This window comes from Populus euphratica, unplaced genomic scaffold (assembly GCF_000495115.2).
Source record: "Populus euphratica unplaced genomic scaffold, PopEup_1.0 scaffold4.1, whole genome shotgun sequence".
Taxonomy (NCBI): Eukaryota; Viridiplantae; Streptophyta; class Magnoliopsida; order Malpighiales; family Salicaceae; genus Populus; species Populus euphratica.
The window spans coordinates 2,142,976-2,156,576 of record NW_011499859.1 but is presented as its reverse complement, the minus strand read 5'-3'; the positions used below and the strand labels follow the sequence as shown (position 1 = coordinate 2,156,576).

Below are 13,601 nucleotides of genomic sequence, written 5' to 3'. Positions count from 1 at the left end.
ATTTTAAGTCAATATAACTTTTCTGTTTATAAATATAATTTAATTTTTTGAGGATACACAAATATGTATATACGTGTCATTAATTGCTCATATATAAGAATACAAAAAACATAAGTTAGTAAATAAATTATTTAACAAAAATATCTAAATAAACTATATTCAGCATCAATAATACAAAAATATATTATTATTACTTTAAAATAAAATATATATCTTGGATTCATCTCAATTTGAGAGGTGAGGGAGACGGCCCTGAAAGTTGTTTCATAAGGATTGCACGGCTTTAAGCTCTGTTTATGCTATTCCAAAGTTTTTACACACTTGTTTTTTTTATACCTCATTCCTTTTCTTGTCCTTAGTAAATTTTATCTTTACAAATGCATATTAACCTAATCACATCATCACCTCCAACCAAAAATCCAAACAAATAAAATATAGATACTGTTCAATACATGCTAACATAACAAGAAAAACAGAAATTCAAAAGAAAATTATACAATTAAATATAAACAAAACTAAGTTGATACAAGGTTTTAGGATCATTTCAACTTTAGCTTTAAGTTATTGCTTAATTTAATAAAATAAAATAAAATTTTATTAATTAAAAATAATTTAAATTCTAGGAACCAAATTCTAAACTTAAAAAAAAAACCAGCCTATTGTCTTTTAGATACAGAGATGAGTTTTTAAATATTTTACTCCTCAAAGTTTATTTTTTATGTAAATAATTATATTTTAAATATTATCATCGTTTTAAAAATCAAATCTCAAATTTAGTGTATGTTTAGATGGGAGATAACTTATATCTTTTTAACCTTTAAAAATATGATTTATATTTTAAAAATATTATATTTAAAAGAAAAAACCATCATACATCTCCAAGCCAATACACTCATAAGATTTAGCACATAAATCTGGGCTGAGAAGAAGAGCTACTACATCCATCCATTCATGCTCCCTCTCTCCCTCCCTCTCTCTGGAGGAATATATTTATCCAGTAATTTTGACCTCTGCTGAGATGGAATGGAATTGGTAATTGAGCCCATAATAAAGATGGGCTAACCGGTCCATCAGAGAAATGGCTGGCCAATGGGCTAAGACTTTTTTCTTGTTTGGGATATTGATGGGCTCAGGTTTCAACTAAAATTCTTGTTTTCTATGTATCAAATTCTTGTCTTGGATTTGAGGTTTATATGATCGAGTAGCCAGGACCCTTTATATATATATATATATATACACACACACACATGGGGGAATCAACGTCTCTAGATTTCAAATGTTGCCTGATTCTTCAACCTCAACCAGAACATAAAATTTAATGTTTGCTATCTTAATCACAGGTGTGTGCAAATCAGCAAAGAAAGATTCATTCGTCACTAACCACGTTTATTTATTAAATAAGCATTAATACCATTGACACGCAGAGTGTTAAACCATAAACGCGTGCCTCTCTACGTGCTCGTAATGACACGGGAAGCCATCCATGTTCACACAGGATCATATGCTCCATGTTCGGGCGTTTAGCCAGCCATTTCCTCTAACTTTCTGGTGCAGTGAAAATGTAATGCATTTCTGTGCATATAATTGTTCTTTAATTAAAAATATATTAATCTATTTTTCTACGATGATTTTGACCGTTTCATATTAAAATCGCGAGAGATAAAACCCTTGAGAACATCAAGATCAGAATGCAGTATAATAATCACAACGACAGCCCACCTAGCAACGAATCGGGGTCATAGTCAATTTCCAGCTAGGGATAGGGGGAGTGACTGAAGATTCAACTCAATTCAATTCCTTTAGTGGGTCTAGAATAGTCAACATAAAGCCACTTTGACACCTATCACCAGTTGCTTAATGGCCCTTTCGTAGGCAAGCCGCCCTGGTTTTCAAATGCGTTGACAGCTCACTGCTTGGAATCTCGAACACCTTTTTTCCTCGTCCATCGTGGTAAATAAACCAAATCACTCCAAGTTATATGTTTGTGTGATGTTTAAGGTGTCTCTTTTGAGGGATCCTTGTTGCAGTTCTGTTCAGGATATGTTTTTTACAGAGTCCAAACATACCATTTCTTTCATGATGAATCAGTAATTATTGTGCTCCTTGGAATCAAGTGCTGCCCTGAGAGACAAAAGCTCTGCTATTTCTTGTAACAAAACAATTAAAATGGAAGATTTTTTTTTTTATGCTGATAGATATATTTTACTATTCATCTCAATAATATAATAATATAATAATGTTATTGCCCATCGTAAAATTAAATACCTTCTTGTTTTTGCATTACAATGCTTAGCCTAACGGTGAAAAGAGAGCTTGTTTCCTTCCACTGCCATGGGTTCGAGTCCTGGCGTGCACGCCTGTCACCCCCGCCGTGCCTTACATGTCTGCTGGGTTTGCAAGGTATTCAGTGGGCCATGAGAATTAGTCGTGGTACGTGCAAGCTGACCCGGACACCCCATGTAAATAAAAAAAAAATACCTTCTTGTTTTTGAAGTATTTTGTTACTTTCATGCCGTGAATTAGTTATTAAAAAATTGATAAAGGTAAATATATATTTTTTTTAAAAAAATAGAGTATAATAAATGGATGTAATTATCCTCTGGATTAAGATTTTTAAAACTAGTACATATGAATATTTATGTTTTTTATTTTTTTAAATATAATTATATTACAAGTTTAACTAAAAACTCAAGTGGATATTTTGATTTTTTTTATCATGATTTCTATTAGCACATATGAATATTTATGTTTTTTATTTTTTTAAATATAATTATATTACAAGTTTAACTAAAAACTCAAGTGGATATTTTGATTTTTTTATCATGATTTCTATTATTTCAAAGTTTATTGAAGATGGTATATGAAAGATATTCATGCACTTCCAATGATGTTTATAGTATCTCATAATTGTTAAATTTTTATTATTATTATGTCATTAAATGTATTATTGTGTCTTTTTTATGTTAATATGACGCATATCAGCAATGATGAGATAGTTTATCACTGAAGTTTTTTTTTTATGCTTTATTGAAAATTATAGATTAATTTTTTTTATTGTTGATATTTTAAATTTGATTTTTATTTTTTTAATTTCTATTCTTGATTTTTTTATAAAAATTTTATCTGTTTTCAATTTTCATTATTCAATTCTGATTTTTTTTATATTATTTTTTCTAATTTAATTATTATTTTTTAATTTTTTAATTCCCTTCTATGGTTCTTTTTCATATATCAATGTTCCTCCACTCTTAAAAAAAAGTTATTTTTCAAGATATTGTGGTTATTTTTTTTTTTAAAATTAGATCTATTTACTATAATTATTTATTTTTTTCATCTGATTAAAATAAAAAAATTAAAATGTTTTTTTAATGTTTTTAACTGTACTAGTTTATAAAATATATTTTTTTCACCTATGATATTGAAAAAAAAAACTCCAAGACAATTGCAGAAAATCTGATCAGTCAGGTATCGCTAACTTTTGTTCATGCTTGAGTGATCCTTCGCCACGAGGCTTCGATCAAATTCATCGATAAAAGCATTTGCGATAGCTTCATGTTATGTATAAACGTCAAAAGCTGTGATTAAACAAAGGCAAAGGAGCCCTTTTAGTGCATGTGCATCAATGGATTTGTTTATTCAGCTTAGCCACGCGGGTCTTGTTTAGTGTTCAAGGTAACATTCAAAACAATTCAGGCAGCTTCCTGGTTATGGGCCTAATTATGAGCAATGAAGACCGTGCAGCAGCAGCAGCAGCACTCCTTCGAACACCGCTACTTTCCAGTTGGGTTCATGGGGTATGCTTGGTTTTTGTCGAGACAACGCATCTTGCATTCTGGGATTTTGAGGCACCACATAAGACAGCAAAATGCAATCTTTGAGGTTACATCAGAAGAAAGCTACAAGGACTTTTTGTCAGCTTGCAAGCCAACATGTACGAACCCAACTCTTTCAAGTCCAAATTTGCCCAAGTCATTTTGCACTACTGTCTAGTTGGTTCGGACATGCCACTCAAAAGAAGACAGCTATCAATCAGTGTTAGGGAGTTGATGGCTCGAACTTAGGATGGTGGCAATTTTCTCCGCCGTGGCCCGCGTAGGTCGCTAAAGGATCGTAGAAATGAGCAAGCTAACCAAATAATTGTTCTCTCACATTATTAAACTTCTGTCCTGTAAGCAGCTACGACACACTAGGAGAAAAGAAAAACAAAGGCTTGTGTCTGTTTATCCTTCACATGCTTGTACTCTTAAGTTGTCCACATGTTGTGGGGGCAATATTGAGGGGGAGGGGGGCAGCTGTGTGGATATAATTCAACTCCAGTTCAAACTTCAAAACTCCATTAAGGCCTTCTGCTCTATCCGTCTTGGTGATTACATGTGTTGGCATCCAGGCCATTGATTCGATGCGGAAGTTCGTGAGTGAAAAGATCTTAGCCCTCGATTCCCAGTGGCCTCACATGTATGCATGTGCTCCCAAGTAGCATCAAAAGAGTGTTTTGGACTGGCATGGAAAAAGGCCACAAATATCACTGAAGTCAACTTGGAAGTCCTTCGGTGGATGGAGGAGGGGATGTTATCTTAATGCATGATGATTTTTGGAAGAGAGCAAACTCGATGCCTTTCATGCCCATCACCATTGTTGTCCAGGTAGCAAGAAGCCAATTTATGCTTCTTAACTCATCTCTCACCTACCAAGACTGATAATGCTAATTGGGATAGCGCAGAATCTGCCCTTGAATTTTCTAACAATAGCCTTAATCGATAGTTTTTTTTCCCTATTCATAACGTGGGACAGTTAACAAAACATTCAAGAAGGCCTAAATGATACTTAAAATGTGCGAGATACCAAATTAGGTTGATAAAAGTTGAGTAAAAAAGTAGATCAAGGTTGTCTCGAATGACGAATGGAGTTGAAAGATGCTGGTAGGGTAACTATCCTCTTTAAGCCTCTTCTTGGCAAAAGTAGTCAATTCCCCCCCATGGAAGGTCACTAACTTTTAGCCCGATTTTGTTGAAAGAAGCAGTTGCCATAGAAACAAAAGGCAAAGTCAAGTTAACTTCAAGGTCCGTGAATTAGTTGTGATATACGTAAACTAGCCCAAATATTCACATTAATCTAAAAAAAAGCAAAGTCAAATGAAATTCATCACAAAGATAAAATAAAATAGTGAAGGTCCCATTTCACTGATGAGATTCCGATAAACTTTTTTATTTTTTTTCCGGTAGAATTTACATCTTGATTTTTCAGCTTTTTTGAAAAATCTCAACTTTCCTTCGGCACACTGTAAAGATAATTTGTGGAATAGTGTGAACCATGTGACATGACAATTACTAGATTGGAACAATTTGGTAGCTTTGGTTAGCAAAATAACTTTTTGTATCTAACTTTATATATAATTGTATTTTAAATTTTAATTTGGTAGAAGTTAAAATAATTTCCTTTTTATTTATAAAGATATATTTTTTATTTATTTTATACGAAAAAATATCTCACTTAAATTTTAATAAAACATATACTTTTTTAATTTTTAACTAAAAATATATATTTTCTTAAAACCTTAATCACAATGCCCTAAGTCATAAGTTGGTAACAATTTGCTACCAAATCATTGGCGAAACTCCATCTCTATCATCAGAGGCAATGCTGTAACAAGTTAAGAGAGACCATCAAGTTTAAGGTTTAACACCTTAAAACAACAACCCACAAAAAAACACTGAAAAAACCAATGTGAAAGCACAGTGGATAATCTGAAATTTCACTGCTATAAAAAGAGAGAGGGTCTCTCTGTCTCTCTCGGTGTCTAATGCGGAGCCTACACAACGGTGACCTCTTCAGATCTCTTTACTTGGGACCCATCTACCTTCTTCACCAGCGATTCTGTTCATTGCACCCCATTTCCCCTCACTCACACATATCAAGGCCCTTTTTAGAGAAGAAATCTTCGAGAGGGAAAAACTAAAAAGAGAGTCTTTTGAGTTGTGCAAATGCAAAAGAAAGAGTGTGGCTTTTGTTGTTCTTGAAGGTGTTGTTGTTAGTTGTTATATTTTCATTGAAAAGGTAACTGAATTTTGATTTTGGTTTTTAACTAGGAATCTTTTTTTAACTTTGTCTAGTCCAGCCTTATTGTTTTCCAAAATGAAAGTCTCTATCAGCATGAAATCTATCTCCTGAATGGTTATAAAAAAAAAAAAAGTCCCTCACTTGCGAGTCTACTTTGAGATACGGAGAAAGAGACCGGCACCATCATAAGCTGTCTGGTTGCTCTTTGTTCCTCAATCTTTCATTTTCAAAACTTGATCTATCTTTGTGATTGAATAACCATCAGTTTTTTTTTTTTTCACATGTTGTGATCGAAGTATGCTAAGTCACTATCTCTTACGCAGGTTGGTGGTTAAGTTCATTGTACTGATTGTAACTCAACGAGACCATCTGTCTGGGTTCCTCGAATTTTGAATTCTTTTGAGCCAGGCATTGGATTTGGTAAACCGGGTCCGATTGGTTTTGAAAAAAGATTGAATCTTTGAGACGAAGTTGTAGATTTGAAGCTAAGTAAGTTCTTGGATCTTAATTATTTTAAAATGTGATCTTATTTTAGTCAAATCATAAATGGGTGTTTTCTTTGAATGATGGAGTCCCTTTTAAATGTCTGAATGGCTAATGAGATCTAGAACCTGAAGTTGAAGCTGTACATATGACTTCTATGGATTTTTTTTGGTTCCATTTAAGGAACCGAGTTTGTTTGGTTTAGGTGTATGGTATGGTTGGATTGCTTCAGAAAGATCTTTAGAGTCCTAAATTTTCGAAATTTTCTTTGGCATTACTAGTTTTGCGTTTCTAGCTGTTGAAAATTCCAGTTCTGATACTATGTTTTTACCTCTGTTTCTATTTTCTAAACTACCTTTTAGCTGCTGAATTCCCAAATTTGTCATTCTTTACTGGTATTTCTGAATTTTTTCTTTTTAAGTCACTGGATTTTCTGTTTATGACTATTTCCTGTTACAGTTGACATGCTGCATTTATATTTCCCCATCAGAAAGATTATTCTGTTTTCCCTTGTCCTCTTAGTTATTTAATTTTAGGGTTCGGATGTTCCCATAGAAAGAAAATTTTGGATTCTGTCATGTAGTTTGTTGTCTTTGAGAAGCTACCTGATTTCGCACTGTGAGGTGTAGCATGCTAATGTATTAAATTGTCTTTTATTGTCTGCTACTAATGAATGCTCAGGTGTAATCTTGCATTTTTATTAGCTTTTAAAACTGATACTGGTAATAGAGCATTCACTTTCGTACTATTATTCAGATGCCTTTATTCCATTTCTTGAGAGTTTTTTACTTATTAAAGCTATATCCTATCCATTTCATGATGGCATATTTAGAGAGCATGCATGGGAATTAATGCCCTTGGAGTCGGGAGATTTTGTCAGTATGGATCTCCGTGAGGATAGCTCTAGATTTGGGTTGTTGCCAGTGACTACTTCAAGGATTTCTTCCTCGTCGTCAGCATTCTTTTCAGCGAATCAGTCACCCTTCTTCTCTCCAAGATCACCAACATGTCAAGTATCGGAATCAACACGTTCGGATGCTCAATATGACAGCACTCATCTTAGTGGCGATCCCCTTAGCTCTAGTTCAGGAATTCCAGATCCCAAATCTTTAGCAAATACCAGAGATGCCTTGGCAGATATGACAAGAGATCCAGTTTCTGGCAGTGCAAATGATTTGCAGAAGTTCAATCGTATATCATCTTCAACTGGCATTTCTAGTAGCACTCTATGTATTTACAATTATGCCCGTGATAGAGGTTATTCAGGGTTTAGAGAAAAGCCAAGAAAGCATGGGAGAAGCCATGGGATGTCATATACTCCAGTTTCAGTTTCAGGTTCCTCTTGTAAACTCAGGAGTTGTGATGTTTTCATAGGTTTGCATGGTCGTAAACCTTCTTTGATGAGGTTTGCTAATTGGCTCCGTGCTGAGTTGGAGGTTCAAGGGATGAGTTGTTTTGTATCTGACAGAGCTCGATGTAGAAACTCTCGCAAAAATGGAATTGTTGAGAGGGCGATGGATGTTTCTTCTTTTGGCATTGTAATATTAACAAAGAAGTCCTTCAGAAACCCATATGCTATTGAGGAGCTGCAATATTTTGAAAGCAAAAAGAATTTGGTCCCAGTATTCTTTGATCTGAGTCCAGATGATTGCCTTGTCAGGGATATCATTGAGAAGAGGGGGGAGTTGTGGGAAAAACATGGGGGCGAGCTATGGCATTTGTATGGTGGTTTGGAGAATGAGTGGAAGGAAGCTGTTAACGGCATCTCTCGGGTTGATGAGTGGAAACTGGAAGCTCAGGAGGGTAACTGGAGAGATTGCATATTGAGAGCTGTCACGCTCCTGGCTTTGAGATTAGGAAGGAGAAGTGTTGTGGAAAGGTTGACAAAGTGGAGAGAGGTGGTGGAAAAGGAAGAGTTCCCTTTCCCTCGAAATGAGAACTTCGTTGGCAGGAAGAAAGAATTGTCTGAGCTAGAATTTATACTTTTTGGCGATGTTAGTGGCAATTCTGAAAGAGATTACTTTGAACTGAAGGCTAGACCCAGGAGAAAGAATTTGACAGTTGGATGGAATAAGAGCAGTTCAGTGGAGGAAAAACGACGGCAGCAGCAATGGGACAATAGCAGTGACAAGGGTAAAGAACCAGTTGTATGGAAGGAGTCAGAAAGGGAGATAGAGATGCAAAGTGGTGATATCTCTCAAAGGCAGCACCTAGTAAAACCCAAAAGCAGTGGGCGATATGGAAAGAGAAAAAGATCAACAAAGATTTTATATGGAAAAGGAATTGCTTGTGTCTCGGGGGAATCGGGAATCGGCAAGACAGAACTTCTTCTGGAGTTTGCATACAGATATCACCAGAGGTACAAGATGGTTCTGTGGATTGGAGGAGAAAGCAGGTATATCAGGCAAAATTATCTGAACCTCAGGTCATTTTTAGATGTTGATATTGGGGTTGAGAATTACTCAGGGAAAAGCAGGATTAGAAGTTTTGAGGAGCAAGAAGAGGAAGCCATTTCTAAAGTTCGCAAGGAGCTTCTGAGAAACATACCATTTTTGGTTGTGATTGATAACTTGGAAAGCGAGAAGGATTGGTGGGATCACAAAATTGTGATGGATCTTCTTCCCCGTTTTGGTGGAGAGACCCACATCATAATATCCACAAGGCTACCACGTGTGATGAATTTGGAACCTTTGAAACTCTCTTATTTGTCTGCAGTTGAGGCAATGTGTTTAATGCAGGGAAGTGATAAGGATTATTCTATTGCAGAAATTGATGCTCTCAGGGTTATTGAGGAGAAAGTAGGTAGGTTAACTTTGGGCCTCGCAATCGTTGGAGCCATTTTATCTGAGCTTCCAATTAATCCAAGTAGGCTGTTGGACACCATAAATAGAATGCCCTTGAGAGAGATGTCATGGAGTGGTAGAGAAGCTCATTCAATGAGGAAAAACACTTTCCTTCTGCAACTCTTCGAGGTATGTTTTTCTATATTTGATCATGCGGATGGGCCTAGGAGCTTGGCGACAAGGATGGTCCAGGCCAGTGCTTGGTTTGCACCAGCTGCAATTCCAGTTTCCCTATTAGCCCTAGCTGCAAAAAAGATTCCAGAGAAGCGCAAGGGAACACGCTTATGGAGAAAATTGTTGTCTTCTTTGAGTTGCGGCCTCTCTTCACCATACACCAAAAGATCAGAAGCAGAAGCATCTTCCATGCTGTTGAGATTTAATATTGCACGAAGTAGTACCAAGCAAGGCTATGTCCATGTCAATGAGCTCATCAAGCTTTATGCTCGCAAGAGAGGAGTCATTGGGGTTGCACAAGCCATGGTGCATGCTGTCATTAGTCGTGGGTCCGTATCCCATCATTCAGAACACATATGGGCAGCATGCTTCTTGCTATTTGGATTTGGTACTGACCCTAAAGCTGTTGAGCTTAAGGTGTCAGAGTTGCTGTACTTGGTCAAACAAGTGGTTTTGCCTCTTGCCATTCGGACATTCATTACATTCTCTAGATGCAGTGCTGCTCTGGAACTCCTGCGCCTATGTACTAATGCTTTAGAAGCAGCAGATCAAGCTTTTGTTACTCCAGTTGAGAAATGGTTGGACAAATCACTATGCTGGAGACCCATCCAGACTAATGCTCAGTTGAATCCATACCTTTGGCAGGAGCTGGCTCTATCAAGAGCCACTGTGCTGGAAACTAGAGCCAAGTTAATGCTGAGAGGTGGACAATTTGACATCGGAGATGATCTAATAAGAAAGGCTATTTTTATTCGAACTTCAGTTTGTGGAGATGACCATCCAGACACTGTATCTGCTCGTGAAACTCTAAGCAAACTCACCAGGCTTCATGCCAACGTTCAAATTCAGCATTCATCATAGAGCATATTCCTTGTAAGCAAAATTTACATTAGACTTATACAAAATTCTCAAATAAAACTGTTATAAACATTTTAGAGGATCTCTTAATGCCATTTTTTTAACTCTGATAAGGATGCCCTTCATTTTATCAATTTTTTGTCTTAATTTCTTGTATATATAAACAAATATGCTGGCTCTCTTTTCTTGGTGCATTTTTTGGCCTTGTGTTGCCTTGGCTTGTTGCTTCCCATGCTGTCCTAATTTCTTTCATGCATGAACTTTACGGTTACTTCGTGGTTGCATCACTCCATTACAATCAGAGCTTAAGGACAGAGATTTAATTAAGACTTAATAAGATATGAACAACTTGTTGGTTCACAATGTTATAGATCAACTGAAACAAACAGGACATTGCTGGATTACAAGTATTCTACTATCAGTGTTGAAATATTTGGAAACTGTCTAACTAGTGATCCACCCAAGTTTGTCAACTTTGCCATGATGGAAGCATGCTGGTGCAAACCTGGAAACTTGTGACAAGATTTCTTGCCAGGTTAAATTATATCTCTTTATCTCTTTCTGATCTTTCGTTGTTTCACTTTATAACCTCGTGTCTCGATGAAGATACACAGTACACATTCAACTCACACGTAAGCTAGAACAAGCGATAGATGCTTCTCCGCCCATGCTTGCTAAGCCGTCTTCATGTGTTTGCATATTGGTGAAGGTATAAAGTAAAAGGACAGTGAAGGAGCAGAGGGTTGTCGCTTCCCAATTTTGCCTTCTTTTCTGTCCACCCTTTCCCCTTTCACACTTCCCAAGTGAATAATTCTCCATTTCCCTGAAGTTCTTTAGCTGTGTAACCCATCACTTTCTAATCATTTCATGTGACCAATCATTACTGTATGCCACGTATAAATTACACAGAACAAAGTTTGCCAACTGTTTAGTGAAATTTCAATCATTTGATGTGCATGGAAAGACTTTTTTTCTGCAAGTTTTTCTGCCTTGCACGACAGCATATAATATAGATAACGTCGCGATGAAATGGTAAGAAATTAGGATGAAAAGATTTTTTTTTTTTGTAGTTTTAAGTTTGAGTTTTAGTTGCTTATGTGATGGTCACTGAAGACTTATATGATCGTTAATTTCAGAGTCTGTGGAATTAGTTGTGATGCGCGCAAGCTGGTCCGGACACCTAAGTTAATCTAAAAAATTGAAGAACTGCTCACCTTACCTTTTAGCTCCTACCCAAATTTAGCTCCTGTTTATTTTTTTGTGTGTTTTTTTAAAAATATTAATTTTTTATTTTAAATTAATATTTTTTTAGTATTTTTATATTATTTTTTATACACTGATATCATAAATAATTTTTTTAAAAAAATATTATTTTAATATATTTTTGAGTGTAAATCACTTAAAAAATAATCATATCTACACTTTCAAATATATTTTCCTACAAAATCCAGGTACTTTAATAAAAAATCCAAGTGGAAAAATCGCTGTAATATAATTACTAATTGCCATGGATTATAGCGATAGATTTATGCTTTTGCCGTTATAAAAACATGTTTTATAAAAACATGTTGAATTTACAAGTATAGATTTATTCCCTTTTTTAAAAAAATTTGTCATTGAACTTTTGTTTAATGACCAATAGATTTATGCTTTTGCCCTTATAAAAACATGTTGAATTTACAAGTATAGATTTATTCCCTTTTTTTTTTTAATTTGTCATTGAACTTTTGTTTAATGACCAGAGGGATTGTTTTTAAACTGTCAAAGTAATTCACTCTACGTTAAATACCATTTAGGGATTGCATAAGTATTCACAACACCCATAATGTTTTCTTAGAAATAACCACCAAAAAAAGTAGAAGCTAACATTTTAGCAGTCAATCAAGCCTTTGCACACAGGTACATAAATTCTTGGACATTCTAGCACGATGTTACCACTGTGCGTCGAAAATTTTTTATGGGTTTTTTCCTTCTCTAATTGGAGCCTGGAAAAGGATGACAGAGGAGCATCTAATATAAAATACAATATGGAAATGTAAAATGTTAAGTGCAACAGCAGGGAGGGGCTGTCCACTTTTTCCAGCAGGAGAACTAAAAGAGTAGTAAATCTTTACTCCTGCACCAGCAGTACAACCTGGGAGTATGTGAGCTGACATAACTCATGGAATGAACTTAACTGAACTGCAAGCTTTAATGAATCAAAAAGAAAAGGACACCACCGTTTGTTTGATCCATTGGATAATATAATGATAGCCTTTGGTACTTCTTTTCTACCACAAGGAAAAAACAGCTCTAAATCTGGTTACTGTGTCAGTTTTTGACAGTGTTGTGTCGCTCAAGTTGTTTTGATTGTCCCATCTGCTTTTTTTTTTTTTTGGTTAGTTATCATGGATGGATGGATGGATGAGCAAGTTTTTTATTTATTTTTTAATTAGGACAGTAATTAAAAAAAATTAGCAGAATACTATAAGAATTTTTTCTGTAAAATAACATATTTTTAATTTGTCATATTTAAAAAAAAAAACATTTAAACTTAATGCGCTTAAAAAACACAACAACTCATTTATGCACGGACCGTTTTTCTCTTCGGCCAAAGGACACAACTCTATTTTGTTGTTTTCCATGCATGAAATAGATATTCAAGTTATGTTTATTTCTTGTAATTTATTTTAAAAAAAAAATTAATTTTTTTTTAAAATTTATTTATTATTAAAAAAATTAACCAATGAAAAATAATTTTTATTCAAATAAAAATTTAGCTTGGTTACTAGGAAAGTGTTTTTCTGAAAAATTTGGTCGAAAAACACTTTCTGAAAATTATAAAAAATTTAAAAATATCATATTATTTGCTGATTATATCAAATTTAGTCCTCAAAATTTTGATTGCTATATATATTTTGTTTTGAATATTTATTTTTTAATTTCATCTCTTAAAATTTAATTTTTATATTAATTTTGGTCCTTATTTTTATAATTGTTATTTACTTTTCCCCTATCATTTTTTTATTGAAATTTTTTATTTATCAAATTTGATTCTTATTTTTTTATTTGTTACTTATTTTATTTGAAATAATTTATGAAATGTTAATTATTATTATTTTAATTTTTTTATCTTTTATTTTTTTAGATTTGATCTCTATTATTTTGATTATTGTTTATTTTATTTAACATAATTTATGAAATTAT

At 34.4% G+C, this 13,601-nt stretch overlaps 1 protein-coding gene across 3 annotated transcripts; it reads left to right on the top strand.

Annotated features, from left to right (window-relative positions):
• The first annotated feature begins 5,679 nt into the window (after nucleotides 1–5,679).
• On the top strand, nucleotides 5,680–10,549 carry LOC105124359 (Disease resistance protein (TIR-NBS class)). 3 transcript variants are annotated; one of them, XM_011024354.1, is made up of 3 exons: nucleotides 5,680–6,054; nucleotides 6,381–6,546; nucleotides 7,373–10,549. In XM_011024354.1, the coding sequence occupies exon 3, from the start codon at nucleotides 7,392–7,394 to the stop codon at nucleotides 10,416–10,418; it is 3,027 nt and encodes a 1,008-aa protein (XP_011022656.1). In that variant the 5' UTR covers nucleotides 5,680–6,054; nucleotides 6,381–6,546; nucleotides 7,373–7,391; the 3' UTR covers nucleotides 10,419–10,549. The 3 variants fall into 3 exon arrangements, with proteins under 3 accessions (XP_011022656.1, XP_011022658.1, XP_011022657.1); XM_011024356.1 differs by lacking the exon at nucleotides 5,680–6,054 and adding an exon at nucleotides 6,182–6,249; XM_011024355.1 differs by lacking the exon at nucleotides 5,680–6,054 and adding an exon at nucleotides 6,183–6,254.
• Nucleotides 10,550–13,601: the final 3,052 nt, after the last annotated feature.